Source organism: Sardina pilchardus, chromosome 4 (genome assembly GCF_963854185.1).
Source record: "Sardina pilchardus chromosome 4, fSarPil1.1, whole genome shotgun sequence".
In the NCBI taxonomy this organism is placed as follows: Eukaryota; Metazoa; Chordata; class Actinopteri; order Clupeiformes; family Clupeidae; genus Sardina; species Sardina pilchardus.
In genome coordinates this window covers 3,816,316-3,833,883 of record NC_084997.1, presented here as the reverse complement: position 1 = coordinate 3,833,883, position 17,568 = coordinate 3,816,316, and the positions used below count along the sequence as shown (strand labels likewise).

The following is a 17,568-nucleotide window of genomic DNA, read 5'->3' as shown; positions in this document are numbered from 1 at the left end:
CAACAACCAGAGGATCTGTCAGACAGCATTGTGGTGAGATTTGCGGATTCACCTCACTCACCCGCAAGCCGCAAATGTACTTTTAAATGCAAAATAATTTATCCCAATATTTCAAAATGCTTTGTTTTTTTCTGAGAGAAAGAAATCATTGAGATCTTTAAGCCTGTTTGACCCGAAGACAGGGGTCATTGCTCACAAGGGTTCATCCCCATTTCTACTGTCCACCTGCTTTTGGGATTCTCTCTTCTAGGTTCACAGTACTGTGAGTAACCTGCATTGTGCAAGGAGTGCAAACATGTTATTTTACCAGTTCACTGACTGTCGCATATTGACGTGTGCCATATTATGTAAATTCACATAACATGTTGTTTTGTACATTTTATCAAAGCGTTTGGACAGGAATGCTCCAATGCTGAAAGGGCCACGGTGAGACTTGCATCTCATTGGGCCCTGACTGTGCCTGGTGCAAATACAAGGTGAGGAGGATCAACAAGACAGTAAGGCTGAATGAACACCAGTAAGACAGGATAGCAAAGACAGCATTTTGGTGATTTGGTCGAAAAAAATATAATTTTGTCAATGCCGTGCTGTAAAGACTTACAGTTCTTACTGTGAGTACAGTACTCATATTTTCGTGGGATGCTCTGACCCAAACCACACTCCTACATAGCATTGACCTGGATGACTGTAAAGGTGATTAAAAGTTGCTGCTCCTTTACCTTTGAAAGAGTTGCTCACACGACAGATTGCACAAGCTGTTTGAAATGTTTGCATTTGCCCAAGGTATGTTAACTAAATGAAAGGCATATTTCTGTTTGTTTGGCAGTATTTTGAAGATCATAAATCTCCAGAGACCCAGAGAGTCAGCACACAGTGGCTGAGGAGGGGGAGAAGCTGAACCCACAGAGGATCAAACTGGACCTGAGGCCTGGTCAGTTCTGAGCACGCATAACATCTGTTGACAAGCATCCTCTCCTCAGACACATAACACAGATGAAGCCAAGGGCATCTATGGGCCTCATGAAGATGAATGCATACATCACATTTTATAATGATCATTCTCTTTAGCTTGAGCTATTCATCAGTCCAGGGATGTGGTGTCAAACGGACATTCATGCAGAAGACCCTATTGTGTTTGTGCAGTGTGCAAATGAGGCTTCACAGCCATGAAGGATTTAGAGAGAAAGTTGGGCATCTCTTTACTGTCACTCTGTTCCATTTCAGGGAAAGCACACAGGTGAAGCCGCAAAGAAAACAGAAGCGAGTGGATGTTTATGTTCTTACGTCCTTCAGTGCAGACAACAAAGGCAAAGGAAAGAGGGCAAAACAATCTTGCAGAAAAAGCTGTTGGAGGCATGAGGCGAACAAATGAAAAACTAAAAATACATACCAGGTGAGAAAACTTGGGCTAACACATTACACTGTTTTGCTCAGAATATTTACATTTACCAGAACCCAATAACCTGGAATATAGAGCTAACATTATTGGAGATACACCAGATATAGGCCACCTTTCCATTTTCCTCATACATTTGAATCATTATAGGCAACCTTGCAACATAATCAATTCCATGTATTTTTTGAACGGGAAAAATGGCATGCACAAGAGGTCAAGGGTTCCCTACTCAACAGAGAGAAAATTACTTTTAAATCTCCCTTACTACATAGCCTACATACAGCAGATATCTCCCTTACTACATAGCCTACATACAGCAGATCTCTCCCTTACTACATAGCCTACATACAGCAGATATCTCCCTTACTACATAGCCTACATACAGCAGATCTCTCCCTTACTACATAGCCTACATACAGCAGATATCTCCCTTACTACATAGCCTACATACAGCAGATAACTCCCTTACTACATAGCCTACATTCCATTTTACCTTGGCAAGTCATTTTTATCAGTGTAAGATTACTTGGTGTATTTGTGTATTCGGTAGCATGAAGTATGATTTTATAAATGAAATGAACTCATTTTACATTGTGCTGAAGGTCAGGCTTGATGGTTTCACTCAAACAGGTTATGGCTTGTTTGGTAATACCTTTGTCACCGTCAAACAACAGAAAAATGTGAGGAGAGTGGCCAAGTGTGCGAACCGCAGTTGTCACTCACTCCCCACACAATCCATACAGCCTGTACCACCCATGGCGTATTGAAGGGGGGTTACACACTCTGATGCAGGTGGTCCTCTGCAGGCTAAGGCCAGAGTCCTCACTAAGAATGAAAAGTGATGCTTATGTGTCTTGTATGCTAATGCAAAGAAGGACTGGGGACTCTTTTTTTTGTAGGATGTGATTCATTGGGGACAGAATCAGAATGAACGCGTTGTTGTATACGCGACTGATTCCAATTATGAGCTTTCACCAGAAATAGGAACGGTAACACAGAAACAATCAACAGCAGCATATGTCAGATGAACAACAGCCTCATCAACACCACAATGGCATGTTTGTGTAGTGTTTATCGCTTCTCTTCTAACTTGCTAGCATTAAATGGTCAATAGCTAATTAATGGGTAGGCCTGAGCCTAGTTGAGTGTTTTGTAGGCTACTCTCTTCAAACAGACACCTCCATCAATATTTGAGTTACGAAAAGTCCTGTTGGAAAACAACATTCAAGTAATTTTTTTCTGTTCAAGATAGGGTTTTTTTTTTATATTATTCGTTAAGTCAGTATATAATACTTCACAACATTTGTTATTTGTTTATATAGATAAATCAGAAATGATAAGATTTTGTTTTTGGTTTCAGGAGCTAGCTTCTAAACTGCCGAAAGAAAGTACATGGGTGGACTTTTTGGACCCAGACTCGTCCGTTTTTGGAGATCACTTTCAGGTCAGTACATTTCTTACACACTGATTGCTCATGGTTGAATTCCACAGAGGAACTAATGTCACATCCACATAAAAAAAAAATCTACAGAATAAACAGACATACTGTAACTATCAGGAATGTTGCAGAGGCCTAGACTAGAAACTAGTGTTTTCTTTACTGCCTTTACTTTACTTAGCATGCATTTAGCTGATACTAAATCTGATCAGACTCTGTTTTCCCTCTCCTCAGTATCTTAAGACCTCATTGGTGTTGGCCCACTTGCCTGTGCCAGGACTCAGCATCACATATAGTGATAACCTCCAAGGAAAATGCTACCTCAGGGTCCAAGAAATGAGGAAGAGTCAGGTCAGTCATGGAAACCAGGTTCCCGGTTTTCTCCCAAAGGGTCCTACTGTATGTTCCCCGGTCGCAATACATACCAGGGAACATATAGTACCCTTTGTGGGAAAAGCGGGGAGCATAAGACCCTTTTTAAAATAAAATAAAAGGTCCTATGTTACAAAGTGGTGGTTGCACATTGACTGATTTTGATTGTCATTTAACTGTGGGCCCCATGTCTGAGAGAGTTAAGAAGAATGAACAGCTCAGCACCACAGACTAAACCCCAGGCCCAGCTCTTAAGGTGTGATGAAGGCCACTTTGGCGCATCCTGTGAGTGCTCGGTTAATGATGACGACAGACCCTGCAGAGAGAGGCAAGGTGCACCTCCAGCTGTGCCTATTCTAAAGGAACAATTTGTGGGGGTATGGAAGAGACTTGAGTGTGTCGTTTTCCATAAGCATTTTAATTCAGTTGTATCCAGGATATCAGCATTGCTGTATAGAATGCTACAGTAGTTTAGAAAATCCTTAATCATTTAGTATTTCATATTTGTATGATTCTATGATTTTTAAAAAAATGTTTTTTTACATGATTTATAATGTAAGAAACAGCTAATCCAGTTTCCTTGCTTGTCAATCTTTTTGTTCTAAGGTAATGGGAAGTGTGAATACACATGTCTCTCTGTTTTGTCTCTCTTTATATATGCATGCCAAGGATAAGATACTTGCCTCTGAAGTGGAGAGACCCTTTGAATCGCTTGGATTTTTTAAGATTAGTGGTGCCTGTTACAAACACCAGGCTCGTTTGTGGTGATTGAACATAAGGGAGACCACACATGGATAAAGCGTCACCAAAAATCTGTTTATTTAAGTAAATATGTATGAAAACATGAGGTGCAGTCAGAATAAATGTGAGATGGTAAGAAATAGTGTTGTGTCAATCAGAGTATGTGCAGAATCCCCAACGAGAGACAAAAGCGATGCATATTAGGATGGAGAGAGAGGGAACCCCCGAACTCCAGCCAGGTCCTCTTTTGTAGTACAGGTGCCCCAATCAACTGATCAGCAGCACCTGTGACCTGACTCCGCCATGGAACCCAGAGAAAGACAGAAAGGCAGGCAGAGGCCGGTAGGGTCACTAACACTGGTGAGAGAAAGTTGAATAGAGCATTATGTCCAATATTTCAATATGTGGTTTAAAGTTCTGCATGTCTCACTAGTAGGTCACTTTGACACTAAAAGTACGCTCTTGCATTGTAACCCTTTATGATATCTTTATTGTTCCTAAACATGGAAGACGTCAGAGTTGATAGCACTTGATATTGTTGATATTCATGTCTGTTTCGCGTCAACAGCCATTGATTAGGGTAGACTGGATGTCTCTGTTACTGTATGACTATCTATCCTTTGCTGTTGAGTACTTATACCCTAACTATTTCCTTGTCTAGTTAGAGCAGCTGATGGATCTTTAGGGTGAAGTCATGGGGTGCCTCTCATTTGGTCTTTTATACACCCTCCCTTCCTTCCTCGATCCTCGTCCTCACTGATCTACATAAAGAATGATGGGGCGGCAACATTGGGATAGTCTATCCAGTGTTATAGATCAGTGGGATCGAGCCTGGAGGATCGAGGAGAGATGTTGAGAGGCACTCATGCTGTCTCTCCCTTAATGCACATCAATGTAAATAAAACTCTGTTCCTGATTTTTCCTACCATTGGTCTGACTGGGTCTTCATTTATCTGTGGTATCAAAAATGCCATTACTAGTGCTGTTGTAAATCTACATAGAACATAATGGAGTTGATGATATTACCTGAAGTTCCACAGACTCAAGACTCAAGAAAAGAAAAGAAAACTCAAGAAAACTAAAGAAAAGAAAAGAAAACAAGAAAAGGAGAAAGAAAGCATGTGGACAGGTGTACCAACAGATAACCTGGATGACTTTTTGTTTCTATATGTAGTATGTATCTATGGCTCGGCTGTAGCACGATAACCTTTGTGTTAGCAGAGCTGCTTCACAGTATCCCATTCCCCCTGTTGTCTTTTGACCACTAGATGGCGAAGGAAACCCTCCAACTCAACAGCTCACAGTTGATGGTGAGGAAACAGTTTGCACAAGCTTAAATGTTACACAGTCGCCTATAGGATGCCTAAAGACAGTGTTAAGATTTAAGCAAGGGGCAGACTAATACCCTGCACAATGAACCCTGTGCCTGGCCGTGGTTTCATTTGCACAAGATCCAAGCAGCATGAGGTCAATGAGTGAAATGGGCTGAGGCGCAGCGGTCATCGCTCTACTGTTCGTGTAAATGAGCACTCTACGACTGGTTAAGGCTCCGATGAGCAGCTACACAGTAGTGACAGCAGCAGTAGAATAAACCATCAAGTCCACTAAGATCTACTATTTCCAGGATGTCTTGGCCAATGCTATTCACTCTGTTGGTCCAGACATGACCAAAAGGTTCAAATGTGAATTTAATTAGATCTGAGGTTAAAGAATGCATAACATGCATTCAAATGACATACAACAGGAGTCATGGGGAGTCATGGAGAAAATTGGAAACAGTAAAAGTAATCTTGAACAACAAATATCCACATTTCCATATGACACATAATAGGAGCCACCACTATGATATGTTTTTTTTCTGATTTCAATTTTGAGTTCAACTGCAGGCTCAGTAACAGTCAGTATTTCTTTTGAATCATGTTTAATGCAACAAATTGAAAGTACTCATGGAATCCTCCAACAGGCCTGCTCTTGTGTGTCATAAGTGACTCTGCCATGAAAAACAGTCTTTCACTTTCAGAAGTCTTATTTGACCAATTGCTTCAGGCATTCATATAGTTCACGTTCAGTGTGCTATTTTCTCCGAAGGCCGACTCTTAAGCCATTTCTCTCATGTGCCAGATGAGCCTATTTGTGAGCAGCCTTGGTGTTCTGGAACACAGAGTGGTTTGTTGTTTTAGACCATGAATCAAATCCAAGAGATGAGCCCCTCTAGGGTGCATACACACAGAAATAGTGTATGATGTCTTCAAATTAGGGGCTCTCACTCTCAGTGACGATTTCAGACAAACCAAAAGGCCCATATGTCAATTTCATTAAATCAGCAGTTAAAGAATGCATAACGTGCATGCAAATGAAATACAACAGGACTATATATTCCAATATATTCCAATAAAGGCTACTTGTAGCTGAGAGGATGAAATATTTTTTAATCAGTAAGCAGCATGCTCTGACACGTCAGAAACATACAAGAAGCATTTCCCAATGCGGACACACGGACACAGTATAAGGTAAGGTGATGTCATTTCATTTATCATACTGTACAGTATAAAGTCTGAAAATGTAAGATACCAACATTTTGTACATGGAGTTACAGACTATGTCCCTAGAAAACGGTTATCGGATTTTTTTTTCTCAGCCCATGCAGTCTCATAACAGAAACAGGTCTGTTTCTCATGCAGTGCCATCTGAGACCCGAAGATTGCAACCATCCAATATTGCTTTTCAGCCCTGTCCTGTAGAACAAAGATTTCTCTGAATATTATGTGCTATGGATGAGTGATGAAGAACTGTGCATCTATACTTCTGAAAGACTCTGCCTCTCACTCTTTTTATACCCAATCATGGTGCCAGTTAATCTTGTTAGTCATGAAATATTCCCTCTTTTTCCAGTCTTTCTTGTCCCTGTCTTAACGTTTTTGAGACGTGTAGCTTCAAAATGAGTATGTATTGTGCTGTGCATAAGTTAAGACACCCCTAAAGTTGGCTACAAAGAAGAATAAAATATAATCTTTTGGAAACTGATCTAAATGTAAAAAATGCATGGAAAAATCCAACCTGTAAGGACACCAATTGTCCTTGTGGACGAATCATGTATCATCAGTAAATAAATATTATTCCTCAAAAAAAAAACAGAGGGCGGAGAGGGCATATATATATATACTGTATATATATATAAGTCCAGTTAGGCCTATTTCATAAAGTTCTCTTGGCCTTCGGAATTAAAATAGCCCCACCCTTCACCATAGAGATTTGGCATGATTTTATTTCAGTTAGCCTGATAGCTGGTTTGATTTGCATTGAGAGATGGTATAATTTGACATTTTAACATTTGATACAGTAGATTATTTTTGCTATTAAATGTGGGTTTATATGATGTGCAGATCACATTATGGTTTTATTGACATTTTACACAGCGTTGGTTGTATTTTCCTTACTTGACAGGACAGAGAAAAACAGAAAGGTGCTAGCGAGTCAGGGATCTTAAAAGTTTCACTCTTGCCTTAGTGAGATTTTAGACAAGGACACCAGGGCAGAACCTGTCATTCCCGCTCCATGGCGACAATTTAGATATTCAAATAAGTCCTGCTCAGAGGAAGCCGTTCATAATGAAGAAATGAATGGGTAATGTGTCATTAATCTCTCTCTCTCTCCTGCCAGTGTCCCTTACCATACCTACGCCAAGCCGTGGGGTTTGATGTGTCCCTGCAGCCAGCGCCTGGTCCTGAGGAACAGGGGGCAGCTGTGCCATTGAAACAGGAAGGTCAAAATGCAAAACAGCTCTTTCTTTTTCTGCCTACCTTCCGCCTCCTCCCCACTGTCTCATGAATAGAGAGAGGGTCGATGTTTTTTTAATTATTCTGTCAGCTTCAGAGAATCCTCGTCAGCCACTCCCGATGCAGGCCTGAGCGCCAAGATAAATGTTATCCGTTCCCTCAACAATGCCCACCCCCACCACCACCCTTTCCTCCAAGCCTCCAACCTCCAACCTCCGGAGAGCTCTTCCGCTGTTGTCTGACACTATTTCTCACCTTCCACACAATTACAACAGATCAATATGCACAGGGCCCTGCAAGCAGAGCACACAGCCAATTAACTTGCCAGACGTTAAGTAAATGCTATTGTGAGGTAAATGCGTAAGAGGTGTCTCATTCTGACATGGCGGAGGCCTGTTATCAAGAGCACGGCTAATCTAATGGACTCCAACGGAGACGTCTTGTTTAAAGACACGGAATTTAATTTCCAGTCAGGCTACAAGGCTCAAGGCTGTGATCTGAGACAGTGGAGCAGGTGGGTTGGGGAGAAAGCTAGTTAGGGAAGAATGGTTATTACTCCAAATCACTGGGTTCTGGATCTTTAATTGTGCACTGTATCATGTATTTACAAGGCTTCAGGGTTCACCTTTACAAACACACTAATTCACATTGGTAAATGAGTAGGCTATGCCATCAACAATCCCAAGATATCACCTAAATACTGCTACTGAAAGCTTTTTCCAATTTCCTCTATTTAACTTGAAGTTGTGAAAGCACATCTGGACCATCACTGGCCTTGTTTCATCCCTGATAAACACAGACGATTGGGAGCGTTTCCTAGTGACAGCAGGTGTGTGGTCTACATGGGCAGGGAGAGACAAGGTCGAGAGGATTTCAGGGGTAATAAATATTGGAGAATGAGAGTGGAATGGAGAAGGGGTGGGGGGAAGTGGGAAAAAAAGACAAGCGAGGAAAAAGGAGAAGTGAGGGAGGTGGGGGCTCACAGGGCGATTCACCACATACATCAACTCCATTGAGCAGAAAATTGAAATGGAAATCTGGGCCTTGAATGAGTGCAGATTCCATTGTCCCGCGGGATGGAATTTGATGATTTATGATGTCTTTCAGGGGCAGAGAGCCCTGCTCACCTGCTCACACACCGCTACTGCAACTGGTCAGGCGCACTTCACGGATGGGTTTCCACAGAGCCCGACTTTCTTTGTTTCAAAGAGTAACTCAAAGAGAAGCGTCAACTCATAATACTATTCTGAGAAAGGGCTTAGTGTGGTAATGCTCTTGGTTTGGAAGAAACTAGATTTGAGTTTAAACTTGAACAGCAGAGATTACAGGTTACATCAAAGAGGTGCTATCTGTGAATCAATGCCAGTACAAAAATAAAAACAGATCTTGAACTGTAATGAGAGAAAACCATAGCATAGAAATATAAAACAATCTAAAAAAGGTTTTTTCAAAATTTGATGTGAAATACAATTGAACAATTGAATTATACAATTTGAAATGTATATATCTGTCTGGGAATTTGTGAAGATCTAATGGAAAGAAATGAATTACAGTATGAGTAAACATGTTCATCTCAAGGATCAAAACATCCACTTGCAATTTAGCTCAATAACACATGAAACAATTTGGTGAGTGACTTGAGGTCATTAAAGGAAGCCTAAAGGCTGTAATGAACTGTAATGGAGACCTAGTATTACAAGTTTAGCTCTGATGTGGTCAGTGTAGCAAGATGAATACAGTGAAGTGGACTGACATCTTGAACAAATCAGGCAAGTATTTCCAACACTGTATTCCCATTGTAACCTCCCTTCAAATCAGTATAAATGCAGTGGTATTTTGTGCATAGAATAGTTGGTGCGCATAACAATGTGAATATGAGCACTTAAGGTACAGGAGAGTCTGCCTGGAGGTTCTGTAGGTCACATTTCTTTGACACAGATCACCTACACTAATATGCCATTAAATAGTCCATCAGTAGAATGATAGAATATTGTATGTAGCCATGGTACAAGTTATCAAGCTTTACACCTCATCCTCAGCTACTCAGCTCAAGCCATGTTTATACAGTACATGCTGCTGATTGTGCAATAAACTGCATTGTTTTCTCTCTCCTACGGTCACATACAGTAGACTGTTATTTTGGAGTTTCCATCAAATAAATCCATCCTTGAATCCATTTTCAGTTACAAACTTATACATTTTCATTAGTTAGTGGATTTTAACAGGTGTATGCCCAAGGAGAAAATCATGGGGCATTCTGGGTACTTCAGCTTCTCTTGCAGCTCAGAAACTGGTATTTGGTGTGATGTAAAAGTCATCTGTGAAAACACTTCCAAAACGTATTATGAACAAACAAACATTTAGTAAACCATGAATTACTAATTCAGTACCATCCCTATCTTTGCTCGTTTCTTCTTTTGCTTACCAAGTTTTAGGTAGCAAGGAGGGCATCTCCACTGAGTTAGCCCGAATGAAGCAGAAATATGCCCAGTCATGGTGGGATGTCTTTGGTAGATTACTGCTTCATTGGTCTGGAGAGTTAGTGAAGGTGCCAAGGCCACAGGTCCCATGGAGAGACGCCATGGCCAGAGTCCTGCGCTATTTAGCAGCCCTGAGTCAGCATGGAGCTGCTCCTGTCACAGGCATGATGGACGAGGACGGGGAGCCACCACTGGCCTCTCATAGCCGCGGGACCCAGAGGGGAGCTGAGGGCAGTGCTGCTCCTCAGAGCACACTCAACCTGAAAGGGAAGTGATTGCAATGCTGTTCAATACACCCACTGTGGCTCCTGTAGCCCATTTCAGTTTGAAACTGCAGTAAAAAGAGGTTCTAGATTAAAGAGTCTAAGGAAGATATTTGCATTAAGTCTGGAGTTACAGAGAAGGAAAACCCAAAGGAGCGATGGGAATAAAATACTACGCAATACAAACCCCCTGTTCCCTGTGTGTCTGCGCACTGTCTCTGGGGATTTGTCTCCGGATGTGCTGCCGTCTCACCTGCCTCCACTGATGGGGCATGGAGCTGATGAGAGTTGAGTAGAGGAGCAGCCTCCTAGCCTTCCTCCTCTGCCCATCTGCCCAAGGATCTGCCAGCAGCGCCTCCTGCTCCAGATCAGCGTAATGACTGAGACGAGTCACACAGCCACCCTCCAGGGACCAAACATGGCAGACATGCTCCCATCAGCAGCCACGCTGGTGCCGGAGCAGACAGGAGGCGCGGGGTGGGTGGTGCTGAGTAGCCCATATGAAATGCCATCATGCCCCGTGACTTGGCCCATTATCATTACGCTAATTGGCTGGAGCAGTTGCTTGAGACGGCATATTCAGCCCTGTCTCAATCGACATACATCATGCTGGAGTTCAGAACTTCTCCATGCTGTGGCACGGGCAGAGCTCCTAAAATAAAAATGTGATGTGGCCAAGAAAGTTTGAATTATTAGTACTGGAGTCGTTACTCATTACAAGTTAATATGGAAGTGAGTGCTCCAAAACTTTGGATCAATCTCCAGTCAAAGATGCATTTTTTATTACAGTTGGGCTTAAATATGAATAGCTAAGTGAATCAGGATGCTGTAGACAGACACACTGTAAGTGTGTGTGTGTTTGTATTAAATAATGTGTGTCATGGTGGAGGTAGAGGAGGCAGTGAGATGGCGGTGGAGCAGTGTGGTGTGGTGCGGAGGGAGAGGGCTGGAGACAGGCGGCAATGCTGCCTTCCACTGATGAGCTGAAAAGTTCTGCTCCTCTCTGTGGCACTGTGAAACTTCTCCCACCCACTCGCTTCTCCAGAGCACTCCTCTCTCCCTCTCTCTCTCCCTCTCTCTGCGGTCCTCTGAGGGCTCTGTGAATAATTCCCTCTCTAGTCATGATGAAGGGGAAAGAGGGAAGATGGTGGGAGGGGAAAGGAGAAAGGGGCAAAGGGAAAGAGAGAGGGGAGAGAGAGAGCGTGAAAAAGAAGGGAGGATCTAAATTATGCATCATCAACACATGGAGTGGAACATCACATGCTTAAGGGAGGCAGCCTCCGCTGGCATTAGAGGGAGGAGAGGGAGTCTGACTGTGGGAGATCCACAGGCTCAGACACACCACAGCATTAATGCATTATTGATCTGGGCTACAAGCACTCCCACACAACTGAATCAGGAGCCTGGGAAACACAAGTCACTGGGGTGGCACCATTAGCCCATGTTCCACAAGGCTCGGGGAAGCGCATACTGTATACACATCTGTCAACATGTCCATTTCTACTGTATGGCAAAGTCCCAGGAGGGAAAAGTGGCAGTAGGCTAAGGCTACACTGCCTCTGTGGAGGTACAGTTTCTGACAGAAGAGCCCCGACAGAGGAAGGGCGCTAGTGACTCACCACTCCTCTGATGCTGCTCTTGTATACTGCTGCATCAGAGCTTCACTGCACTGCACACTGGGAGGAGCAGAGCACTGGGCGCTCCAGCGCTAACAAGAGGGAATGAGCTGGGGGAGGATGTGGCAGGGGACTGGGGAGCGCCGCGCTTGTGATGAATAAGCATCTCTGGGATGAGTTTCATTTCAGAGTTGCACCTCTGCAGAGAAGCTGAACTATTGATACCGGCTAGTATCCTCCACTGGGTGCAGACTTAGCAGCAGTCCCGGAGGTGGTTATTAGTACAAATTTGCATACTGGAACATGCTTTTTCTGTCTCCACATACAGCACTCCTGCATGTCCTAATGAGAAAATAAAGCAGTTCTGTAATGTGCTTCATAACCAACAGACCTGTCTGGTAGGTTAGATAACCACACTTCCTCAACCATTATTCTGAACGCTGGCGTACCACAGGGGTGTGTGCAGAGCCATCTCCTTTACCTACAACTGCACACCTGTACATGGCTCTGACACCATTGTCAAGTTTGCAGATGACTCTACGGTGATTGGTCTCATCAGCAACAATGATGAGAGGGCCGACAGGGAGGAGGTCCAGCACCTACAGTAACATTGTGGTGCACTGACAACAACCTGGCTCTCAACACCAAGAGGACCAAAGAGCCAATTGTGGACTTCAGGAAGTCTAAAGCTAGCACACACACAACTGTTCTAACCCCAACCACAGAGGAAGCTTCTTCCCTGAGACAGTCACCGCCCCGCCCCCCAAAGAACTGCAAGGAGGACATTGTGCAGACTTCTGCCCATCAACATTCCCCAGACAATTGGCAACAAAGCCATATTCTACTGCTCTTCATTCTGCACATACACTCATTCTTACTCGGTTTCTGTACTATATTGGTACTGTTACCCCACTGCACATATCGGTCTATATGGATTTTAATGTCTGAATATCCATATTTATTCTGTTTCTCTTATAACATATTGTATTTAGATTAGATTCAACGTTATTGTCATTGTGCAGAGTATAACTGCCAAGATAGCAAAACGCAGTTAGACAACAAAATGCTGTTGGTCATTCTATTATTCATAGTCTGCTCTTATAAGGTTAATGCTGATACACTGCACATTCATTTCATTTCATCGCTGTAAACGACCTTTTGTCAACCCACAATATAGGCTACGGTCTACACTGCACTATCCTGTCCACACTTTGTACATCACATTGCACTATTCTGGGTTTTTTTTTTGCATTTCTGGTTAGACACAAACTGCATTTCGTTGTCTTTGTACTTTAATGACAATATATCTGAATCTTACAAAGCAATTGTTGACAGAACAACCAGTGTGTGGGATATACACATACCTTTGTGTTGAAACATGAAAGCTGTATCATATTCACAGGGGTTCTCTCTTGTACACATCAAAGAAATAATGACACAAATATACAAACATAAACTAAGATCTCATTTATTTCTTTTTGTTCATTTGTATATATATAGATCTATTTTCCCATTTTCTACATACAAGTCCTTTAAAAGTATGTCGTCATGCTGGGTGCAGCTTCAGTGTGGGAGATCATGCAGGTGGCCAATTTTGTGAACATTACAGAGGACCAAGAGAAAGAGAGAGAGGGGGGGAGAAAGAGTGGGGGAAAGGACTGACTTTGAGATACGGGGAATGGAGAGAGAGAGATAGAGAGAGAGAGAGAAAGAGGTGGGAGAGCGAGAGGGAGAAGGAGAGAGAAAGAGTTGGAGAGAGAGAGTGTTGACCCAGCGGTGAAGCTAGATCATGACCACGTCCCACAGTACAGTTACTAAATTACAACATGGTCAGAAGGACTGGCGGGACCAGGACAAGATCACTAAGACAGAAGTCTGGACTCTTGGCTGGAAAGTAGCTCGGCACCAGAAGAAATAATAATAAAATAACTCTGTTTTACAAGTCCCACGCCACATAGCACGTGGTCTGTAGTCATGACATCATCCATTGACATCTTGTGCAGTCAAAGAAAATGATGGAAGCAAGCGAGCATTGGAAATGTAGCTCACTGACGATCATCTGTTCATATGGAATGAGCAAAGGTAATGGGTGGAGAGCATTAAAAACAGAACCAAAACAAAAGCACAAAAATACAACAAGAAGCTGCTCTAAAAATGGCTTCACAACGGGGAGTAGAACATTTGTAAAGGAGGGAGCGCAGTGCTCTTGGACGTTTGCGGAGCTGCGTGTCTGGACTGGTTTTGTGGGGTGACCTCGTCCCCCCCATCATCCTTCATCATCTCAGGACGGAGTGGAGCTGGACGGGAGGAAGGCCAGGTCAAGCCACCCTGTTCCCGCCCTCCAGGAAAAAAAGCTCCAGGCCCTCGGAGCCACGCTGCAGCCCAGCACGCTCATCCATCACCGGGCCCGCAGCGCAGCGCAGCACGTGGCCACACAGGGCCGGGCCCCCGCAGGGGTCACACGCACAAGGGCACGGCCTCTGGCAGCCATCACCAGTGGGATGTGGCAGTTAAACAGTATGCTGCGCTACTTCATGGAGAGCACGTCCTCTCTTTGGGAAAGCAGGCCATTTAGAGGTGTTTAGAAAAAACCCAAATCTAAACAAAATGTGGATAAATGAAGAGGTTCAAATGACAGCAGGTTTCTTCACCCAAGAGGTGATTAAAACAAACTGATTGAGAGTTGGAAATGTCCAGGGTCATGATGATCTCACGGGAAGCCTGGTTTTCTACTGTACCACTGATTACAATGTATGCAGAATATTCATCAAGACAGTTTCAGCTAGGCTCACAATATTTACAAGTGTAAATTGACAGGTTCAGAAATATTGAAGCAACAGAACAACAGATTCCACCTTCAAGCTGGAATTGAATGGAGTTAATTTGTACAAATTAAAAGCCTACATGTGAATGCACATACAAAAAAATGTCAATGACAACATACTGTAATACAAACCTATCAATCATTACATCGGTTACCCATGATCTTAAAAAATAACACTCTCATTTCCTTTTGCACACAAAGACAAAGCACTCTCCCTGCATGGAAAAATAATGACATCATCTTTGGTGAAGATTCAACAGCAATCTCCAAAGTCATGTTGCCATGACGTCTCTACAGAGAGTCTATTGGGCTCAGCAGCAGGTGCACCCAGATGGACTCACACACACACACACACACACACACACACACGTGCACATACACATACACATGATCAAGACAGGGCATGGCTCAGACCATTCTTGCTGCAACATACTGCTGGGGTCTACTGCAGTTTTGTACCAAAATATCAAGTCATATCCACCTCACTTTTCCTCAGTAAGATAAGAAAGTATGTTAAAGGAAACATTGATGGTAAAATATCATCCCCCAGTGGCATCCGTGATCATTTGGATGTTAAGAGATTAGCACACTGGGAGTATGACGGATGGATGGAGATGGATTCACAAGTGGCTGTGCACCTGTTCTTCCCAGCGCAATGCTCAGATAAACACAACAGAGGACATGGAGATGAGCCTGCCTGTGCAGAAGAATGCTGGCATTAAAATCCTTTAAAAGGAAAATCTTCAAAAGCAAGCCATAGTTTTTTTTTTGTTGTTAAAATTAAATAACTCCCTCCCTCCCCTTTCCCGAATCCCACCCTAATCTTAAAACTTCTCCCATGCAAAGAGATGGCTTTAGTCAACAAGAAACATGCATCACTTACAAACTCACACATTCATCTGAGAAGGGACTGCCTTCTCCACACACCAGAATGCCCTGTTCTCAAGCTTGCCACGTGTTAAATGACAAACAAATGTCTACAACGTAGGAAAATACACACAATATGTTAGCAGGGGTGGCTATTTAAGGGAGACCTCTTATTAAAACAAAAAAGAAAACAAGGTGTCGTGCATCTTAAAGTAAGTTCATAGCTTTGTGTCAACAAAACTAGACACTTGCTGTGTTTTTAATCTAGACATTTTCGTCCATTTACATGATGCTATAAGTAAACCTCCCGGGTAAGAGAGTGAGCAATGCCTTACAAAGAAAAAAAGCTGCTCCACAATACAAGAAACATGCATCTGACATTTTTGGAGCTGAAAGCACGGTGTAACTTTTTTCCTACTTTCCTTTGTTTTCTAAAATGAGAGCAATTCACTTCAGTTGCATCTGTTTTGACACAGTGACGATTACACCAGATCGCAACACTTTTAGTCACCTCTTCAGTATATTAACCATTAAAAGTCAAATAATCATGAGAAATGTAGTCACTGTGATTATTTTCCAACGGTTTTAGACCGAGTGGTTTTAAAGGGAAGAATTGATTTCTGAGTTTCCCTATAACCTCTCCCACTTAACATTAAATGAATGCAAATGAACAAATCACATAGACAACAGTAGAAGTGTTCACCAGATCTCAAAGGTATGCTACATCAGATCAGCTGTAAGGAAACCATTAAAGAAGGGAGAGAGGATAGCACAGAAGGGATCTTTTTTTGTTCTGTAAAAAAAGAAAACATGCCATAAGAAATTCTCTGAAATCTGTAAGCATAGAAAATTACCCAGGTGACAGCAGTATGCGGAGTCGACATAATGAGGTTGTTTTTTTTCCTGTTTGTCTTCATTGTGAACCTGATGTGACTTGAGAAGGCTGGAACATGGACTCAACACCAATAAGCACAGCCTCAGCTGCCCACAGCCATGGGTCCGAGCAGACCCAGTTGTTGTGATGGGCACATGGTTGGCACCAGTGTGTTTCTTGGTAGTTTCTGAAGTATCGGATACTCGTCCTGTTGTGTTTTTTTCTGTCTTTTTACCGTTTGTTTCACAATATGAACATCTCAAAGTATAAAACAACAAAACAAAACAATAAACACAGAAACATTGTTGCCCAAGGCAGGGCCATAAATTCCAGTTGTACATGAGTGAAACTCCCTGTTGAAAGTCATTCATTTAAAACCTAAATCATCTGTTCTTTTAAATAAAAATCGACCGACATCATAGATTTAAAAATAAAAAAGGGTGGGTAGGGGGTTAGATGACGACATCACCGGTGCGAAGAGTGAGAAGTGATACGGACGGTTGGTCGTGGTCGGGTGGGACACGTACACACAAGTAGTCACACGCACTCGCGCACACAAACGTAGACACAGATCAAGCAAAAGTCTCGACAGCTGGTTGCGTTCAGGTCTCTTCCCCGCTCCCCTGATGAAGCCCGCGCTCCACTTCAGGAGTTGAGGGAGAACTGGTCCTGTTCTATGGGCTTTTTCACCCAGGCCCCCAGACCCGCTTTGTGGAAGGCTTTGATGAGCGCCTGCTTGGCTGCGTGGTACTCCTCTACTGCCTGCTTAGCGTCGTGGTACGAGCTGGGCTTGGACACTTTGATCCGTAGCGTCGCCAGCAGCTGGAAGTAGGACAGGGATTTAGTGAGACTTCCGAAACATGGCAGAGGTGTACACAATAATAGCTATTTCCATTCCATTTCATGAGTGTTATGTCTATG

The 17,568-nt window shown here is 42.9% G+C and overlaps 1 protein-coding gene across 4 annotated transcripts in view; it reads right to left on the bottom strand.

Moving 5' to 3' along the window:
- Positions 1–13,534: 13,534 nt before the first annotated feature.
- The window catches only part of adarb1b (adenosine deaminase RNA specific B1b), a 105,916-nt gene continuing 101,882 nt past the window's right edge, over positions 13,535–17,568 (bottom strand). For all 4 annotated transcript variants that reach the window (XM_062533752.1, XM_062533753.1, XM_062533754.1 and 1 more), the window contains one exon: positions 13,535–17,469. In XM_062533752.1, coding sequence (XP_062389736.1) covers positions 17,293–17,469 — 177 coding nt within the window. In that variant the 3' untranslated portion in view covers positions 13,535–17,292. The remainder of the gene's footprint in view (positions 17,470–17,568) is intronic.